Below are 20,767 nucleotides of genomic sequence, written 5' to 3' on the forward strand. Positions count from 1 at the left end.
AGCCAGGGGCACTGTTTGAGCCTTGCTTTCTCAGGCCTGTTGAGGCCACCACCTGTCTGCACTAAGCTTGTAACTGCCGGCAGAAGCAATTGTTAAAGTCCACAGAAAGGGGGTTGCAGTGGTGGGGTGGGCAATTAGGTGAGGAGATATCTGATACCTGTTCTCTCCACCTGTTCCCATTCCTGAGGGAGTGAATGCAGAGACCAGACCAGTGCACACATCCTCTCCACTCTGTCCAGCCAGCACTGGTAGGGGAGGGATGTTTTTGATTAAACATAAGGTTGACATTTAAACTGGACCAGACTAGGTGCGCCTGGGTGGCGAAGTCGGATAAGCGTCCAACTCTTGGTTTAGGCTCAGGTCTTGATCTCAGGGTTGTGAGATTGAGAGTCTGCTCGAGACTCCCTATCCCTCTGCCTTTCTGCCCCCCCCCCAATAAATAAATATTTAAAACAATAAAATGGGCCAGACTGTGGCTTAAGGACTGGAATAGGAATGTTGCAATAACAAAATGTGACTGAGAAGTCAGATGAGACTGAGATGTTATTTTTTTTTTAAAGAGTGGGAGAGAGAGCCTGGGGGATGGGGGGAGGCAGAGGGAGAGAGAGAATCCTCAAGCAGACGCCCCACTGAGTGCAGAGCCTGACTCAGGGCTTGATCCCAGGACCCTGAGATCATGACCTGAGCCAAAATCGAGAGTCCAATGCACAACCGAGCCACCCAGGCTCCCCCAGAATGAGATGTTTTTAAGAAAGCCTACTGCCCTGCAGGAGGTAGGGAGGCAGGACTGGGAAAAGCAGACTCTGTGGAAACCAATGGAAACAATACTGCTGTGATAGGCAGACCACAGACCCCCCAGAGATGTCCCCATCCTACCCCCCAAGACCTGTGAATATGCTACCATACCTGGCTGAAAGGACTTTGCAGGTGTGATTAAGTCAAGGATGTAGAGAGGGGGAGAGGAGCCTGGATTATCCCGGTGGGCCCAATGTCATCACAAGGGTCTTTGCAGGAGGGACGGACAAGGGTCGGATCTAGAGGAGCTGGGCTGATGAAAGCAGAGGTCAGAGGGAAGCCACCAGCAGTGGAGGAAGGCAGGCCACCTCTAGCAGCTCCAAAAGGCAAGGACCCCCTAGAGCCTCCAGAAGGAACACAGCCCTGCCAACACCTTGATTTTAGTCCTGTAAGACCATTTGCCCAGTTGACCTCTGGAGCCCTAAGATCACAAATTTGTGTTGTTTTAAGCCACTGGGTTTGTGGTAACCTGTAACCAGGTTACCTCTCCAAGGATTTAGACTCCTCCGGCCCCCAACTAAAACAGAAGCAGGGAGGTGTGTAGGAGAGGGCCTCCACCCTGAGGTTTGGGACAAATGGTCTTTTTAGGAAGACGGAGTCGAAGGGAAACTGATCCCAGGACAGTGCCAGAAATGAAGTGTGAGCACAGTGCTGGGGAAGCCGTGGGAGGAGAGGGACATGGAAGCTGGGCTTGGAAGGTAAGGAGGAGTCAGCCTGAGCAAGGGGGCTCAGCCTCCAGGCAGGAAGGCTCCTTCCTCCTGCGGACAGACCTCGCATTCAGGGGAGGCCTGCCGGCTTCAACGCTGGCCATCCCTTTAGGACACTCTGCCCACTCTCCAACCTCTGCATGGCAGATACAGCGCAGGGGACAAGCAAAGCCACTCAGAGCCACCCCTAAGTAAACAGGACAGGGGTGCCGCCAGGCGTCAGGCCCAGCTTCCCCGAGTGTGTGTGGTGGGGAGGGGACTGGATCCGCCCCCACTGCATCCCGCAGGAGGAAGGAAGTGGTTCCCTCCTCCCACCCCTTCCCTCAGGCTAGCCTGGGACAGGATTCTCGTGATTCGCGATTGGCTCCCACCGGCGGGACCTTTGTCCGTCTGCGGGAGCGCAGGAGGCCCAGGCCAGGCCCGGGCCTGCGGAGCGGGAGGGGTCGGGGGAGGGGGCCAGCCCGAGACCAACGGGGAGACAGGCCAGGGCAAGGGGACTGAGACCCAGGCAAGAGCCAGGGACCACGGCCCGAGCCGGGTTAGAAGCGGGCGGGGGAGGGGAGGGGGCCGAGAGGAGGGGCGGGGAGGAAGGGGCGGGCGGGGCGGCCGGGAGAGTGCTGAGCTCGCAGTTGCTGCGGTAGCCGCGGGCGGGAGGGGCGCAGGGTAAGTGCTCCCCGGCTGGGACGGGGGCGCGCCGGCTGTTGGCGCGCAGCCCCTATCCCAAGCCCTCCCAGCCAGGGCCCTCCGAGGCGCCGACCCTCACCCCCGCCTCGGGCCCCCCCCCAATCCCCTGCTGGCGTACCTGGGACCCCGCCCCCAGTTGCCCTCTGTTCTGCGTTTAACAGCGCCGGCCAACGCGGGCGGACTGGGACTTCCCCGGAGACCCCCTGCCCTGCCCAGGGCGTACCAGAGTCAGGTGGAGGGGCAGGACAGGAGACCGCGTGCCACAGGACCTGGGAGGGACATCGGTTGGCATCGGTTACCTCCCCTTGAAAACGGGAGCACTGATAAGCATTGACAAGCATTTGCAGGTTAAGCCTAGAGACAGGTGCCTTCATCACCCGCTGAGCGCCGCAAGAGGTAAGGTAAGTACCATCCTTGTCTTCCTCTTACAGGTGAAGAAACCGAACCTCGGGCCAAGCCACTTGCCTTGGGTCACCTCGCCAGAGGAGGCAGAGCCAGAACTTACACCCAGGTCTGTGTGAACCCCTAAATCCTTTTATTCATCATCCCTGCCCCTCCCTGCCCGCCCCCCCTCCCCTCCGTGGGGAGACTGCAGGGAGAGAAGTAAGGATAAAGGTAGTACTGGGTATCCCAGGTGGAGGCTGAAATGAGCGAATCTCCAGGGCAGCAAATCCTTCACCTGGGAGTACTTTTAAACACTCACCTCTTGGGACAAGGTGTGCTGAGGATTAGAATGGTGGGTTGGGGACAGGTTAAACTCCAGGACACAGAGGTGCAGCCGTCCCCCCTCCCCCCGGAACTTACAGACCTCTACCCAGCACCTCTGCTGGGTGCAGGGCTTTTGCAGGCTTAGCCATGGGCCTTCACCTCTCCATACCTCCGTCCCTTGACTGTCCCATGGGGTTAAGCATGGTACTTACAGCATTGCCGAGATGAAGTGAGATGCTTGGTATAACGGCTTAGCCCAGCACCTGGCCCAAGGTTACTATGGAGCTGTGCCCCCCCACCCCCAGCTCCATCCCCATCCCTCTGAAAACACTCCTCTGTCCCAGACACCTTTAACCACAGGTCAGTCAGGACTATCTGAGATCTGCAGTATTTCCGGACAGCCCCACCAGCAGCTGGAAGCTTCTTGAGTAAGACCAAGGTTGGCAGCTGCAACTTCTCACACTCTTGAGTCCCTGGGGGAAAGACTAGTAGGTGCAGCATTTTGAAAATCTTTGGGCTGAGGCTTGCACAATTCCAGAACCACTCTGAGGTCTCCAAGCCCTCCGCAATCACTGGTTTAGCAAGAAAGAGGAAGCCCAGACTCTTATTGCCCCAAAACCTGCTCATCTCACCACCCACATCTAAGCCTCCAGCAGGTTCTACTCCTCAGCATGTTCTGAATCTGGCCATTCCTTTGCATCCCCATCATCTTTTGCCTCCTCTTGGCCTCCAGCCACCGCCCTTGACCCCCCAGATCATCAGCATTGCCTCCCAAGCCCTCTGCAAGATCAGACTCTTGTCTCCTGCTATCGTTCTCTCACTGCATGCTCCCTGCAGACACACTGACCTCCTCTTTCTTCCTCGGACTTGCTGAGGTTTGGGGAGGGGGGAGGGCCCCTTCTCCTTCTCCAGGGAATGGTCTTCCCGGCCATCTTCTTGTGACTTACCTCTTTGCAATTCAGGGACCTCTGTCCGTGTCGCCTCCTCAAGTCTTGCCTGACCACTACACCAGCAGGAGCCACACTCGCCTACTCTCTTACTGCATTGCTGTCTTTCTTCCCATGCCTAGCCTCGGGGAATGTTACCTTGCTTATGTGTTTCCCTGGTTCCTTGTCTGTCTACCCAGTTAAAGTATCCATCTGCCGGGGCCCTACCTTTTCCTTCGCCACTTTGGGTTCCCCCAGAACCCAGCACAGTGCCTGGCACATAGTAAGTGTTCCAGTTATGTTGTACTTGCCAGTGGTGTGCACAACCGTCAGGGTTCTACTTGTCATTGCTTAACAGCGTTCTTTCTGTATTTCTACATAGACCTCAGAACTGTCATTCCTTCTAACGGCCCACTGCTTTCCTCAGCTGTTCTCTAAAGTGGGGCTCGTGGGGTCTTTCCAGGTTCTAGCCATCGTATCCAAATTAGCTTGTCCACATTTCACCCCTGTTTTGCTACCAAATGATTTGAGATGATGGCTCCCAAACTGATGTGTTCAAGTCCAGAGTACGATTATTTTGAAGGCACTTGCCACTTAGCAGCAGAAGGCTGCTGAGGAAAAACTATGCCTGGCAGTGTGTGCAACTTTCCCTACAGCCCCACAAGCACTGAGTTTTATTACTTTTGTGTTGTCTAGTTTAATGGAAAGGTCACGTATGTATCTTTAAATTTTCTTTTGCTTGATTTAGTGAAGCTCGGTGTTTTTCTATAAATGTGCTTGTTCTATTTCCTGTCTTGTGAAGGAAGGAAATCTCCAGGGCACCTTAATTGCTCCCTTCACCTTTGCTTGTGCTAAAGGTTCCACTTGAGCCTGTCTCATGAGAGCAGGGTGAGGGCCCCCAGGGGTTAGAAATGGAACACACCGAGCTGAACTCTGCTGGTTGCAGAAGCTGTTCTGCCAGTCAACCAGCAAGAAACCCTTTGAGAGTCCCTTGTGCCCGCAGCATGGTACTGAGGAGAGAAAGAACTTTTTTTTTATGTCTTTATGAATAGTTTTTTCAAAATGGTAATTTTTTCTTAAATTATAAAAGCACACAGTGTGCAGGGTTATTCATTGGAACACTGGGGCAGCAGAAGATTGGGAAATAATCTAAATTCTGATCACTAGCGGGACTACACACCTTCCTCCAGGGAACTCTTGTGGAATCGTTCCAAGGAGAGCACTTGGTCTAGCACGCTCTGGTCTAGAACAGTCGGAAATACTAGGTCTCTAATGGCCGCTGTAACAATCTACCACAAATTGGATGGCTTGAAACAACATAGACTTACTACCTTACAGTGCTGGGGGTCAGACAGGCAAAATCAGTCTCGGTGGGCCAACATTAGGGTGTTGACAGGGCTTCATTCCTTTTGGAGGTTGTAGGGGAGAATCGTTTCCTTTCCACCTTTCAGAGGCTGTCCACATTCCTTGGATTGTAATCCCTTCCCTCCATCTTCAACACCAGTAACATAACATCTTCAAATCTAGGCCTCCAACTTCCGCTTCTGTGCTCACATGTCCTTCTGTCTCTGATTCTCCTGCTCTACTCATAAAGCCCCTTCTGATTACACTGGGCCCACCTGGATAATCCCCATCTTGGGATACTTAATTGAATCACATCTACAAAGTCCCTTTTGCCATGGAAACTGACATATTCACAGGTTCTGGGGATTAGGACAGGTGCACCTTTGTGGGAGGGGGCGGTCATTAAGGAGCCTACCGGCACCCTAAAGGGAAGTAAGCAAGGTTCAGAGCAGAATGTGTGGGCTCACATTTGTTGAACTTTAAAAAAAGAGAGAAAGAGTCAATATGGATGTGCTTGTGAAGGCATAGAATACCCCTGAAGGCCACATAGGAAACCAGTAAGAGTGGCTACTTCTGGGAAGAATGGGTAGAAAGGAATCTTTCTAGTCATAGTATATCTTTTTGAATTGTTTCAGTTTTTTAGTACATGCCTATGTCACTCACATTAAAAATAAATTTTAAGAAGTAACACATACTCATTGTAAAAGTTCAGACCTTCCAGAAGTGAAGAAAAATACCTACAAAAGTCAGTCCCCCAGATCACTCCCTTTTGTCCAGCAATAATCACTGTAAATCCTTACAGACTTATTTTTAAAAATGCATATGTAATTTTTCACGTAGTTGGGGTCATACTGTATATATTATTCTATAATGTGAATTTTTCTTTGTTTTACTATATCGTTCACCTCTTTCCTCACCCACATATGAAGAAGATTTAGCAACACTAGAGTTTCTCACTGCTCAGATGCACCTAAACTGACTTAACCAGACCCTCGTTGGTGGACATACAGATACTTTGCTATTTTCCAGAGCATTCCCGTCACTGTAACGTAGGTCTGTGTGTCTTTTTCTTTTTAAGTTTAAACTGGAGTGAAATTCACATAACATGAGATTAACCATTTTACAACTCCGTGAACATTTAGTGAATAGTTCAGTGGCATTTAGTGCCTTCCCAACGTCACGTAACCACCACCTATATCCAGCTCCAGAACATTTTTATCAAACCAAAAGGAAACCCTGCAACCATTAAGCAGTCTCTCCCCTGCCCCCACCTCCCAGTCCCTGCAACTGCCAATCCGCATTCTGTCTCTGGATTTGCATATTCTGGGTATTACATATCAGTGGAATCACGTAATATGTGAAGTTTTGTGTGTGGCTTCTTCGATTTAGTGTCATGTTCTAGGGGCTCATTCATGCTGTAGCATGGATCAGGACTTTGTTTCTTTTTATGGCTGGATAACATTCCATTGTATGGATAGAACATCTTTTATTTATCCATTCATCCGCTAATGGACACTTGGGTTATTTCCGCCTTTTGGCTATGAGTAGTTGTGTATATGTATTTGTCTTGAGTGCCTGTTTTAATTCTTTTGGATATATACCAAGGGTGTGCCTCCTTCCTCATACACTTCAAGCTTTATGCTATTTTCAGACACTGTTAATGTAAACAAGTTAAAAATAATTTGTAACAAAGTGTTGCAGAGCACATACTAAGCTAAATGATAGCAGGATGTCAGATCTCGACAAATGTTTTCTTATTTTCCAGATCCAGAGAGCACAGGAAAATGGCCACCTGGGATGAAAAGGTAAATTAATTCTGGTGGACCAGCAGCGTTAAAGGACTTCCCCAGGCTTGAAGACAATTCTGTCTGGTGTTTCAAACAGGATAAAGGGAAAACACCTGTTTGGGATGTTTCTGCCATACCCGTGTTCGGTCACAAAGGTGAAAACTGTAGCAGGAATTCACAAACCTCAGGATAGCCTAATAATCTGAATCAGATCCTTCAAATCCCACCTCTGCATTTTAATAACCATGTGTCATGAGGCCCAGACCTTCACCTCCCTGAGACCTCTGTCTCCTTATCTGGAAAAGGGAGAGAAAATTACCTTTGTTCCTGAAGGCTTGTTAGGAAGAGTTGAGGAGACCATGATCTCAGAATGCTAGGCTGATACTGAGGCCATAAGTGGTTTTTCCCTACTGCCCGTTTTACAGATGAAGACACTTGCTCAAGATTACACAGGTAGAAGTGGCAGAAACAGGAGTTCACCCTGGCCTGACTCCAGAGCAAATTCTTTGCCTCCTGTATCATGCGATCATCCCAAGCAGAACTATTAAACTCTGTCCTTGGTATCTGGGGTGCAGGTTTGTTGGGTTTGGGGGGACATCCGTCGTGAAGGGTGAGGGCAAGGTAGAAAGGAAATGCTAGCTTCCATTTCTGCTGTTCCCTGGGAGGTTCTGTGGGGCCTGGCAGGTAGAGCTGGGGCTCAGGTAGCAGCAGGGCGATCAGGGACGGTTCAGGAAGCCGAATCATGGGATGATAATGATGACCCCTTTAACTGTAAGAGTCATTTGGATTTTACGGCTTTTTACAGTGTGGCAGGGGGAAATGGCCCATGCTAGATGCTACCAATTCTGATTTCAGAAATGTCAGAATCTGGGGAAAATGCTCGTCTTTGAATTAAATGAAATATTGTAGCAGAAGCAGTAGCAATAATAACGTGAACGACATCTACTGAGCACTCTCTCCGTGCCAGGCACGTGCTCAGGGCTTTCTATATATTTGGTTTTTTAATCCTCACAACAACCCTGTGCATTTGGTACTATTATTTCCTTCCCCCGTTTTACAGCTAGGGAAATTGAAGCACACAGCAAGGCTTAGCAGTTTGCCCAAGGCCACACAGCTGGCGAGAGGTTCAGACCCATGCTGCCTGGCTTCCATGCCCTAATTACTGACTAGTGGTTGTGCCCTGTATGCTTCTGAAACACAATCTTTCCCAAAGATAGGAAAGTTCTCCAGGGTGAAGGGCTCACCCCTGGCAGGAAGGGAGCAGGGAATGGGGATCACAGAGGCAGCAAGGGCTCGCTGGAGAGGATTCCCTCCCTCGGTCATTTGTTCACCTAACAAATGTTTATCATCACCAGCTGTGTTCTGGCACCAACCACACCTGTCAGGCTGTAGCAGCAAAGCGGCAGACGCTGGTCCCTGCCTGCACGTGGCTTCCTCTCTGGCTGAGCGACACAGCCCTGTCAAGTCACGAAACGGAATATGTGAAGGTGCACATGGGCAGAGCCGTAAAGGAGAGGCCTTGGTTCATGTGGGCCCCTCACAGGAGCCACTGAGATCAGAAGGGACTCCAGACCTTCTGATCAGATCAGAGGCCTCTCTGACCTGACACCTGGAAGGCCAGAGCAGGTAACCAGGTACAGGGGGAAGACAGAGACCGTGTCTTGGCAGAGGAAGCAGCCTATGCAGAGGCCAGAAGGCAGATGGAAGGAGGCCTGAAGGAGGCCAGGGTAGGGCAACGTGGTGGGGGGCCAGAAGGTGCTGAGTCTGGAGAGGCAAGGCCAGGCAGAGCCCAGGGGACACAGAAGGTTCTGGGGGTAGTGCTAAGAACAGTGGGCAGGCAGGGCAGCGACCAGTCAGGCCTGAACTTGGAAAAGTTTCTCTCGTGTCCTGTGGAAGTGGGTGGAAATGCCAGCAAGGACAGGGAGGGCCTGCAAGGCAGGTCGGGAGCAGGGGCACGGCACCGGCACTGGGGAGAAGGAGTGCATTGGGAGGGATTTGTGAATGAAGTGCCCAGACTCTGGGGCGACAATGGCAATGGCGCAGAATGTGGGGCTGATGTTCAGAGGTTGTCCCCTTTCCTTCAGAGGGTCATGGACAGTTCTGCAGAAGAGGCAGCCTTTGAGCTGGGCCTTGGGATTTGGACTCATGGGGTCCAAGGAAAGGGCATTTCCGGCGGCAGTGGGAATAGCATGGACAAAGGCCTGACAGCAGGCTTGGGGAGAGTTCCACAGAGCAGAGGGGGGTCGGTGGGGGCAGTGATGGAGGAGGTCCCCCAGTGGCCAGCTGAGGAGCCTGCTCTTTCCTCACGGAGAATCCTAGTCCTGGGGCAGACTTCCTGCCAATCTGGGAGACGCTGGCATCCTACCTGTTGCTCTGTGGCTCCAGGGGGTGAGCCGCAGTGAGAGCAGCTTGGGGCCAGACAGCCTGGGTTCAAATCCTGCCTCTGCCCCTGGTGGGCTGTGCGACCTCAGATCAGTTTCCGAACCTCCCTGAGCCTCCGTGTCCGAGGTCGACAGTCCTCGCCATGTACTTGTGACCGTTCCTGGTAAGGCATTGGACACACAGTGGCTGCCACTCAGAGCGAGGAGCTCTGGGAGTTCCAGCGATTGTTCTTAATCAAAGGCAAATGGAAACAATTCCTACTTTGTAGTTGTAGTTCCCTATGAAATCAGACAAACCCAAAAAGCCAAAATGCTCGATGCTGGTTATTCTGTGGTGAAACCAGCTTATACCTAGTGAGGGGCTGGATCAACCCAAAAATTCAATAGTGTGTATCCAGAATCATGAAAATGTTCATAATCAAACCTGGTCATCTCCCTTAAAAGGAAATAACCCATAAAAAGGAAACTAATTGCTAGCACCGTATTTCATAGCCCATCGGGCACCGCTGATAGTAGATGTGCCATTATTTTCTCCGTAGAAGAAATGTACTGCCATTTACTGTGACATGATGTGACCTAAGGCTGAAACTGGTCAATTGTGAGACATGCAGATTTCGGGAACGATAAACCATGAGAAGATGTGGTCTTCGAATTGGTGATAAAGGTGCTAAAAATGAGGTGCAATCAGTAGATGCAGTCGTGAGAGCATTAACTTCTTGGTGAAGTTTCTCGGCCGTTAAAAAGGCATAAATCTGATCGCGTAACTAGTGGGAAAAATAAGATACAAAGTTGCCTGCCGTCTTTGATTATAATTAGAGACCTTAGGTGGACAAGAAGTCTGGTGTTTTGGGATTATCGTGAATTTCTTTTCTTTTGCTGGTGTTTTCACAATGCTAGAAGAGATAGATGTAGGGTAAAAGTCTGCTTATTGGGGTGAATGACAGCAGGTAAAGCTGAGGATGGGGGCTGGGCAGGGGTTCTGAATGAAGCCAGGGTGCTGGTGGGGTGGGGGAGGGGTTGAAGGCACAGAAGGAGCAGAAGCACAGAATGGGGATGTAGAACCAAGGAGGGCCTCCCCCCACACAATTGCGGGGAGGCGCACAGGAGCCTTTTTGTCCTGACACAGACGTCAGAACAAGGAGCTGGCAAGAGCTGGGGAATACTGGGCCAGGACCACCAGTAGCAACTGCGCCTCTATTGATTCAAAGGACAAGTTCTTTTAGTAATTTACCCTTATGGAGTTAATTGTGTTTTTAAAAAATTGTTTTAACTGAATTGCTTTTAGGAGCTTTTGAATTGTCTGGCGGCCCTAGTGTTTGAGGGGAAAATAATGGTGTCATAGGAGAAACTGGCGGGGTTTTTCAGACCTGTCTTGTGCATAGCCAGCTCTGCGGAGCCCATATCCCTGCGCTTCAGAGTTCCTCTTCTGTGAAATGGGAACAATGATACTCCCTCTAGGGTTGTAGGGATCAAAGCAGCTCAGCTCGTGCTTGGGAAGCCCTCACTGAGACAGGGCCAGGCCGCAGCAAAGACAGCCTGTTTGCTGGGTCATGAGGACGGGCTGGGTTCTTAGCCATCAGCTGACCTCTTCCTCCTCTTGGGTGATCGCGTGTCACCAGTCACATCTGGGGAACTTGGGAGCCAGTGTGCTTAGAAATCGCGGTAGCCCTTTGCTCATTGCTCATGAGGCATGCTGAGGCTTCAGGTTTATTTAGAGTGCTGGTACTCAACTTTGGCTGCACATGGGAGATCCCAACACCCAGGCTACCCCCAGACCAACTGAATCACAATCTTGGGGCCTGGGACCCAGGCCTTGGGTTTTTTAAAAGCTTACAGGTGGTTCCAAAGTGCAGCCAGGGCTGAGAGGCACTGGTTAGACTGTGGCTGGGTAGGGCCGCTCTCCGTGGGCTGCTTCACAGTGAGGCAGGCGAGAGGGGTGTCCTGAATTCTGCTCGTCCCAACTTTCCCCGGCCAAAGCATTGCTAAGACACTGGGGCTGGGAGTTGCCTGGATGATTCAGTCACACTGGTGATAGGTCTTAATTTCTGGCCAAATAACTGTTATTTTTTCTTGCTATTTTTTCCTTTTCTTTATGCTTTCATAATAAAATAACATGATTATGCTTCCCAGTTAACATGGCTGATGTCATACTTTGGACACGGCCGTCTCCTCTCTGACGATCGCTTCCCATTTCCCAGGGAAATAGGCTGGGCACATCCTCCCCATCCCTGTGTCTTTCAAACTCAACTCATTGGTGACTCCTGAAATCCATTAATGGGCTGCTATCAGTCATTTAAGCAATGAAACAGAATGAAGTGGATACCACAAGAGTGCTCGCACTTAGAAACTTAAGTGTTGGTTGTAGAGCACACGTACGTCAGTGTGTATTAAAAGGCAGGATTAAAATGTGTTTTTCTCATGGAGTTAACACTGGGCTGAGCTCCCTGCACAGCGCTGAGCTCCTCACAGCTGGTAGCCAGTTCCCTCCAGGGTGGTGTTCAGAGCGGTCCTTGCAAGAGGGAGGGGGCTTGGGGCCAGGCAGCCTGCCTCTGAATTCTCACTGGCTGTGTGCCCTGGGGCCTGTTGTTTGGCCTCTCCGTTGGAAATGTTTCAGTCTCCTCCCAGTGAGGTTGTTGTGCTGTGTTATCAGAGGGCTTTGTACGAGCTCAGAAATGACAGGTGCTGGGGTGGGGGGAGTTAATGCTACGGCTCCTGCTCCTGGATATTCCTTCCCCCATTATCTCCACCCAGCCTCGCCATCGTCTTGCCAGGTTGGCAGACGACTCTATCAAGACAGGAGGGATCCTGACCCCACAGGAAAAGGAGAGGAATGTTGCAGCATCTCTGGGGGTACCTGGACCGCTGGTTGGGCTCAGCCCGTAAGCAGCAGCCCCCACAAGCTGGTCAGCCACCAGCCGTGGTTGTTTGTGTCAGCCTCAGACTTCCTCCCCACCCTAGAGAAGGAAAAGCTGCCACGCTTATTTAAAGACTTCCCTGATTTTAAAAATAGGCATTCCTCAGAACACAAATCCCCTGGGGGCTGGGCCCCCCACCCCTACCCCCGCACTGGGGTAGGTCACCTTGCTGCTGGAAGTCTTCCTGCCTCCCCACAGAGGAGAGGTTTGCTCAGGGGGATTTGTTCCACCATCCACGTTACGTTCAGCAGGAAACTGCAGGCTGCCAGGCATGAAGGGCCCTGATGGTGGGTGACAGTCTCAAACACAGGACTCACCCAGTTCCTCCAGGAGCGAGTGGTGACTGTGTGGGTCAAGCATCCACTGTGAAGCCTGGGAGAGACGCAGTGCCCGCAGTTTCTGCTGGGGGCTGGTCACAGGGGTACCTTCTGTCCAGCACTTGCAAAATTCCAGACTCCCCGAACGAAAGCCAGTGCTCAACATAAGCCCCATTGTGTACACATTCTAGGCCCTGTGAGCTGTTCATATCAGTGAACGGTGGAATCCCCCCCCCCCCTCCCCCGCTGCCAGCCAAGGGCCAAGCAGGCCTTTCGAAGGACAGCAGCCTCAAGCCTGTTCTGCACAGAGAGTGACAGGATTATGTTTTGAGAAGTGCTCTCTGGTGTGAGAGGTGGAGGTGACCCTGGGGTGGTGGCAGAGGATAGGAGAAGTAGGCAGCTCCAGGCTTTGTGATGAGTAGGCCCAGGGTGGAGGAGGGAGAGGGAAAATGGACTGGAAGACAGGAGACCCAGGCACATGTCCAGGACTGTCTGCTGACTGGAGGCATTTGCCTTGTTGTAGGGCCTCAGTTTCCCCATCTGCTCAGGGAGGGAAGATTGCTCCTCAGAACCTTGATTCTACCTCTCGCAAAACCTTCTGTTGCTTCAAAAGATCAGCTTTTCTGCCATATCTCCGCCTCATTCGCAGAGCGTTTTAGAAAGAACAAAGCTGGTAGATGTGCGTTCATACGCTGGCTTTACCGCTTACGTTTCTTTGTATTTAGGTGTTTGTTCTGTACCCTTGTTTTGGTTTTCTTATCCAGGGATTCCAGTAATGTATATATTGGTTCATTCTCCTTCCTGCCTGACCCCCAAATACTTCATTCACCATTCAATTCTCTGTAGGCAGGATCTCCCTCCAAAAATGGCTATTTCTCATGCTTAAATCTAATAGAATAAAATTTGAAAGTTTCTCTTCACCTTCCAACCCCACTCCCTTCCCAGAGGGAACCGTTTGCTTTGGGTTGTTGATTTTGTCTGTGTGTGTGGTTTTTTAAAAATATTTTATTTATTTTAGAGAGAGGACGGGGGAGGAGCAGAGGAGAGGGAGAGAGAAAGAGAATCTCCAGCAGATTCCGAGCCGATCGCAGCGCCTGACATGGGGCTCGATCCCAGGCGCCCCGATTTTGCCTGTTGTTAACAAAGATGTCATGATATGACACAATCTGGTCCGTGCAGTGCTGGTTTTCACATAGAGTTCGTACAGATCAAGGACACCTTTCTCTGTCTGTCCCTCCAGGTACACCGGCTGACTGCCTCTGAACAGTGCCTGTATTCTCTAGTGTGGGGCTGCCACAGTGTATTTAATGATGGGCTTTGAGGTCAATTCCAGGTCTGGGCTGTTGTACCAGCCCTCTAGGGAGCACCCATGTGCTTATGTATGAGTCCCTTGTCAGGTCAAATGATAGGAACATTTTACATTTTGATAGAAACTGGTTAAGGCTGATCCCCTTCTTCGCTCCCATGCCTGGCACATTGGAGGAACTCAAACATTTTTCTTCTTCTTTTTTTTTTTTTAATATTTTGTTTATTTATTTGACAGAGCATGTGCACAAGCGGGGGGGGGGAGTGGCAGGGAGAGGGAGAAGCAGGCTCCCCACTGAGCAGGGAGCCCGATGCAGGACTCCATCCCAGGACCCCAGGAGCATGACCTGAGCCCCGAAGGCAGATGCTTAACTGACTGAGCCACCCAAGCACCCCCAAACATTTTTTCTTTCTTTTTTTAAAAGATTTTATTTATTTATTGGACAGAGAGAGATACAGCGAGAGACGGAACACCAGCAGGGGGAGTGGGAGAGGGAGAAGCAGGCTTCCCGCCAATCAGGGAGCTCGATGTGGGGCTCCATCCCAGGACCCTGGGATCATGACCCGAGCCGAAGGCAGATGCTTAACAACTCAGCCACCCTGGCGGCCCCCCCCGCCCAAACATTTTTTTCTAAAGATGAGAGAAACTGTCCCATTGCCTTCCTAAGAGGAATATACCCATTTACCTACCCCCTTCCCTAGCCTCTCTCATCCTGCCACACCATGTGACTTTGGGCAGTTGGTCTCCCCTCCCTGCACCTCAGTTTCCCCTTCTGTGGAGCGGAGATCCTGCCCTGCCTACCTCTCTGGATTGTTACAAGCATCAGGCGAGAGCAGAAGTGGGTGGTGGTGGTCTGTAAGCTGTGAGCAGAAGGAAGCAGTTGCTGCCAGGATTGGTGGCAGAAACGGGCTTCTCCCAATGGTTTTGTGACCTCTGAAGGAGCCTGCTTTCTCCTCGGAGCTGGGATGGATGTGTGGCCTGAGAAGACAAAGGGCGGGAGCACGGCGCCCATGGCCACCCGTCACAGGCTGGCTCGGGTGCATACTCTCTGCCTTAGCTTCCTGGAGCTTCTATCATAAATAACCACAAACCAGGTGGGTTAAAACAACAGAAATGAATTCTGTCAGCTCTGAAGGCTCGAAGTCTCCAGTCAAGGTTTTGGCAGGGTTAGTTCCTTCTGGAAGCTTTGGGGGAGCTTCTGCTCTGTGCGTTTCTCCCCGCCTGTGGTCATTGCTGGCAATCTTTGGCATCCCGTGGCTTCTGGATGCAGCACTCCAGTCTCTGCCTGCATCTGCACATGGTCCCCTCCTCTTCTTAGAAGGACATCAGTCATTGGATTTAGGGCCCACCCTAAATGATTTCATCTCAAGACCTTTTAACTAGTGACACCTGCAAAGACCCATATTCCATGTAAGGTCGTATTCCGGACAGGAATTTGGGGGCAGCCACAGTTCAACCAGCCCACGATACTGCCCTGGAAGGCGGATCTCCAGTCCCCGGCTGTGTGGCTTTTTCTCAGCCCTGTGTTCTGAAGCATGAGCTCCAAGTCCTAGCAGCCCAGGAGCAGATCTTGGCTCCGCCATTTTCCAAGTGCATGACTTGGGACATGCCACCTGCCTCACCAAGACCCAAAATGATGGCCTCAACCTCAGGGGGTTGTTAGGAATAAAATTAAATCATGCGTTTAAGGGACTTTAGTGGTATGGTAATACAATAAAACAAAGAACCGAATAAATAATTAGTAATAATAGATGTCACTACTACTGTGTCCTACTGGAGTTTTGAGGCAGGAGATGTTGAATGATAAGCAAATCAGGTCCCCAGAAGGAGGCTCTGGGAGGGAGCAGGGAAACAGGGACTTAAGGGACATCAGGAGTCTGCCGAATTTCTTTAAAAGTACTGTTTTCTGTGATTGTTGGATGACCACAAAATAGGGACATTTCCCCTCCTACAGATGGCAGCTTCTAACCGAGCCTGTAAAAATAGACGTGCATAAGAACATTTTTCCTCTCTCTTCTAGGTCTGTTTTTCTCTCCCAGGTAGTAATCTTTCTGGTATGATACTTGTCACGTGTAAAAGAGAAATAGGCGATCCATTTACCTTTGAGGGGTAGCTCTTGCAGTTTGCTGTGAATTCGCTTATTAAATAGTTACCGAACCCCTCCATGTGACTGAGGGAGGAAGAGTCCCTGCCCTCCTGGGGTTCACAGACCAGGGCAGGAGACAGACAGTACTGAGACGCCACAGCAGTCCTTAGTAAGTGGCAGGACAGGGAAATAGAGGAAGGAGGCTCACCCAGCAGGTGGCGGCTAAGGAAGGCCTCCCCGGGGAGGCAGAATCTAGATGTCTGTAAGATCTGGAAGAGCAATAGCGTGCAAAAGGCAAAAGATCTATCAGCCAGTGGGCACAGGTGTGCGGAGTCCTAGAGCAAGAGGGAGTGAGGTTTATTCTAGAACCATGAGGCACTGGGTGTGGCTGGGGTGTGGCAGAAGCAGAGGGGGCCTGGGGAGGAGACCAGGGCCTGGGGAGACCAAGAGAGCTTTGCCTTTGTCCTGAAGGCAGCAGTTGGCAGGGGCCGGGGTGGGAGGCTAAAGGTCCTGGGGGAAGGGGCAGGTGAGAGCAGGGACACAGCCCTGTTGTCACTGCAGAAAGGGGACCCTGGCCCCTGCTGTGTGGAGAAAGGACCAGGAAGGAGGCCAGTGCAGGCATCCAGGCAAGAGGTGCTGGCCGTAGGAGAGGGTAAGAGAGAGAAGAGAAGGGGAAGTGGGAGCAGCCGTGTTTAGGAGGTTAAACTGACAAGCCTTGAGGGAGAGAGAGGAGCCCAAGATGATCTTTGGCTCTTGGCTTGGGTGGCAGGGTGCACGTGATGATGTGCCCTAGGGAAACACGGAAGGAAGAGTGGATATGGGGAGGGATGCGTGGGTGGCTCAGTCGGTTAAGCATCTGCCTTCGGCTTGGGTCATGATCCCAGGCTCCTGAGATCAAGTCCCACACCAGGCTCCTTGCTCAGCAGGGAGCCTGCTTCTCTCTCACACACATAAATAAATAAAATCTTAAAAAAAAAAAGAGTGGATATGGGGAAGAGATAAGAAATTGATTCAGTTTGGGTCCTAGCCAAACTAATGACCTGGCAGGATACCAGACATCAGGCTGGAGACTGATTTGCACATGAGACTGATTTGCACATGTTCTCAGTGTTGAGAACACAGGTGTGCTGAGACCACCAAAGTGGGGGAGTTGCCCTGCATGAGCACAGGGTCAGGATTGGGGTCCAGGGGACTTCCAGTGGCGTGGGGGCAGGGACACGGAGGCCCAGGAGGGTGGCTGGAGATGGGAGAGAAATGAAGAGGCGAGATGGTCAAACAGAACCAAGCCAACAGTGAGAGGAAGCAGGACAGTCAGGGTGGGAACCCCATTATGGGCTTTGATACAGAAAGGTGATCCTGGAGAGAGTGGTGTTGGGATGTAATGTGACAGCGAAGGTTAATGCAGGGGACATGGAGATGGGGGCTGTCCAGTCCAAGGGACTCTACTGGTCTCTATTCTTGGGGTTGCAAGTGACAGAAACAACTCCTCAATCTAGCTTGAGCCGCAAAGGGACTCTATCAGTTTGTGTGACTGAAGAGTTGGGAGGTTGCAGGGGCAGGCAGCGGGCGGTAAGCAGAGTGAAACGTCCACGGACGGTGATGAAGTCGGAGGAGTGGAAATGAGAGTTTGTGTCGCTGAAGAACAGTGGGCCCTTATGGGGGGGCACCAGGTCAGGCTCCAAAGCTGGTGCTCCGTGTAGCTCCGTGTAGCTCCCTGAGTCAGTCCTTCCACCGCCCAGGCAGGGTGGGAGGAACCCGAGAGCCCAAGGTGGGTGGTGAGGTTGCCGAGGCCCACAACATTTTCATGATCAGCTATATCTTTGACCTTTTCTGAAACTTCTCTGCTCTTGGTATGTCATATTCTTGACTTAAAACCAGAGTTGTTTTCTGCTCTGCTGGGTGCCATAAATATTTTCATCCCAGATTACTGAAAGTTGCTTTTTACTGGTCGCACGGTTTCAGAAAGAAAAATTTCCTCTCCTGTAAAATATAAATGTGGTTTTTGCAAAGCACCCCAAGGCTCCCACCGTGCTGAGAACTAGCACCGGAAGTTTCCATCTGCCAGATAAAGGGTTTTAAGGGGAAAATTATGGCCAGGAGAAGCCAGAGGGCTTCAGGATAGCTGTACACCTGGCCCTTGGTCAACCTGGGAGCCTAGCAGTGGAGGGTCCAGCCTGAGACAAGCTGCTGCCCAGCGTGGGAGACAGGGTACCACTGCCCTCAGCCAACGGATGCTTGATGGGCTTCTGCTCTCGGGTGTCCCATGAGACTCTGGGGACACAGGCCTTGCTTTCATGGAGCTTGCTAGTGTGGAAAGAGGACTAATAAATAAATGGCTACACACACAAATTCTGATTAGAAACTGTAAAAAAATACAAAGAGAGGTTATAAAATTGAGAAGGGGACTGATTTAGATTTTAGGGGTCAAGGAGGGCCTCTCTGAGGAAGGGCCATGTCAGCTGAGGCTTCAATCATGAGTAAGAGTGAGCCAAGCTCAGAGTTGGAAGAAGAGTAGTCCAGGTGGAGGGAAGAGCTTGTGTGAATACTGGGCCTGGGGAGAATGCAGAGCTTGGAGGGACAGAAGAGCAAGCAGTGTGGCTGGAGTGTGGTGAGCAGGTCATGGGGAAGGAGATAAGGCCAAATCCCACAGGGCCATGTACATCATAGGAAGGATCTTGGATTCTTTTTTTTAAAGATTTTATTTATTTAAGAGAGAGAGAGAACCAGCAGTGGGGAGGGGCAGAGGCAGAAGGAGAAGCAGACTCCCCGCTGAGCAAGGAACCTGATGCAGGGCTCGATCCCAGGACCCTGGGATCATGACCCGAGCCAAAGTCAGACACTTAACCGACTGAGCCACCAGGATCTTGGATTTTTATCCAAAAATCAGGGGGCCGTGATATGATCAGGTGCTGAGATCAGGGGTGAGGGTTTATTAGGCCTGCTTGGGCTACTGGTTGGAGAATGCACTGGAAGAACTGGGTCCAGGGAGAGAAGTCCACAAGAAGGCTGTTGCAGTCTTTTTTTTTTTTTTTTAATAAAGATTTTATTTATTTACTTGGGAGAGAGCACACAAAGAGGGGGAGCGGGAGAGGGTGAAGCAGTCTCCCCACTGAGCAGGAAGCCCGGTGTGGGGCTCGACCCCAGGACCCTGGGATTGTGACCTGAGCCAAAGGCAGCCACTTAACTAACCGAGCCACCCAGGTGCCCCAAGGCTATTGCAGGCTTTGGGGTGATAGGATGAAGGCTTGGACTGGGGTGGTAGAAGAGGAAGAATGAATAACATATATGGGGAGAGGAAAGCCAGACAGGCTCCAGGATCATGGATGTGGAAAGAACCAGAAGGTTCACTCTCAGGAGGTTATGCAGTGGTCATAAGGTCTCCTTGGACCTCTTAGTATCTGAGGGAGCCTCGAATTGGGACCATACAGAAAGCCAGACAGAGGAGGCCGTCTGGAATCCAAACCATGGGATTCCTGGATGGAGCATTTGGAGCACCACCCTCTCTGCACTCATCACCCCCAACCTCACCCAGCAGTCTTTGGAGCAGGGACTTCCCCAGGGCACTTAGCAAGAACACGTTGGGGTTCTGGGAGGCTTCTGAAAGAGCTGATGTCCCTTGTCCAAATTGGGAGCTTGGAAATGTACAAGGCATCATAGACGAAAGGACAGTGGACTGAGGGCAAAAGAGCTTGAGTTCTCTACTCCTAAGTGCACTGAGACCTTGAGCAAGCCCTGGCTGCCCATGTCTGAAGTGCTCCCATCTCTGAAAGAGTGGGGAGATCAGACCAGGTAATCTCTTTGGACTCTAACCTTTCCTGAGCTCACGAAACCTATTATGGAAAAAAAAAACCTGAGTATGCATCAAAGGTGTATTGTTGGAGAGAGATCATTTTGTTTTACTTTGAAAAGTGTAAAAATATAAAAGAATACAAATACCGGGGCGCCTGGGTGGCTCTGTCAGTTGAACATCTGCCTTTGGCTCAGGTCATGATCTCGGGGTCCTGGGATTGAGCCCCATGTTGGGCTCCTTGCTCAGCAGCGAGTCTGCTTCTCCCTCCCTTTTCTCTCCCTCTGCCCCTACCTTCTTGTGCTCTCTCTCTCTAAAATAAATAGAATCTTTAAAAAAAGAATATAAATATTATCAACTACTTATATAATCATCATCCTAAATTGACAGCTATTAACATTTTGTCCTATTTTCCTCAAATTTTTTCAGATAGCATTCAAGTGCTTTTTGGCTCCTTCTGCTTTTAGCCCTTGCCCCTCCCTAAGGGCAACCAGCATCATGAATTTGGTGTCTCCTTCCAGTACATTCTTCTCTACGTTTGTCCTCCCTGGTGTTCATTGAGCTTCTTGGATCTACATGCTTATATTTTTCCATCAAATTTTGAAATTTTTTCAGCCTGTTATTTCTCCAAATTTTTTCCTGTCCCAATTTCTCTTCTATCTTTTGATGTACCCTAGGTACACGTATATTAGATTGTTTGCTATTGTCCTTAAGGCTCTGGGTTTTTTCCCCTGCCTTTTTTCTCACCAGGTTTCAACTTGGTATTTTCTATTGCTCTATCTTTAAGTTCACTGTTTTTTGTTTTTTTGGTTTTTTTTTTTTTTTTTTAGATTTTATTTATTTATTTGACAGAGAGAGAGGGAACACAGGCAGGGGGAGTGGGAGAGGAAGAAACAGGCTCCCAGCGGAGGAGCCTGATGTGGGACTTGATCCCAGGACCCTGGGATCACGCCCTGAGCCGAAGGCAGACACTTAACGACTGAGCCACCCAGGCGCCCCTAAGTTCACTGATTTTTTGTCCTAC

At 50.7% G+C, this 20,767-nt stretch overlaps 1 protein-coding gene across 5 annotated transcripts in view; it reads left to right on the top strand.

Moving 5' to 3' along the window:
* Positions 1-1,827: 1,827 nt before the first annotated feature.
* The window catches only part of HVCN1 (hydrogen voltage gated channel 1), a 34,739-nt gene continuing 15,799 nt past the window's right edge, over positions 1,828-20,767 (top strand). Inside the window, exons 1-3 of one of the 5 annotated variants that reach the window (XM_045776995.2) lie at positions 1,828-1,915; positions 2,618-2,697; positions 6,930-6,969. In XM_045776995.2, the coding sequence (XP_045632951.1) occupies positions 6,949-6,969 (21 nt within the window). In that variant the 5' untranslated portion in view covers positions 1,828-1,915; positions 2,618-2,697; positions 6,930-6,948. Of the gene's footprint in view, positions 2,041-2,136; positions 2,166-2,318; positions 2,534-2,617; positions 2,698-6,929; positions 6,970-20,767 lie in introns of those variants that run through there. The other 4 variants (XM_045777003.2, XM_045776965.2, XM_045776974.2 and 1 more) reach the window with 4 other exon arrangements.

Source organism: Ursus americanus, chromosome 30 (assembly GCF_024610735.1).
Source record: "Ursus americanus isolate L20-20 chromosome 30, mUrsAme1.1.p, whole genome shotgun sequence".
Taxonomy (NCBI): Eukaryota; Metazoa; Chordata; class Mammalia; order Carnivora; family Ursidae; genus Ursus; species Ursus americanus.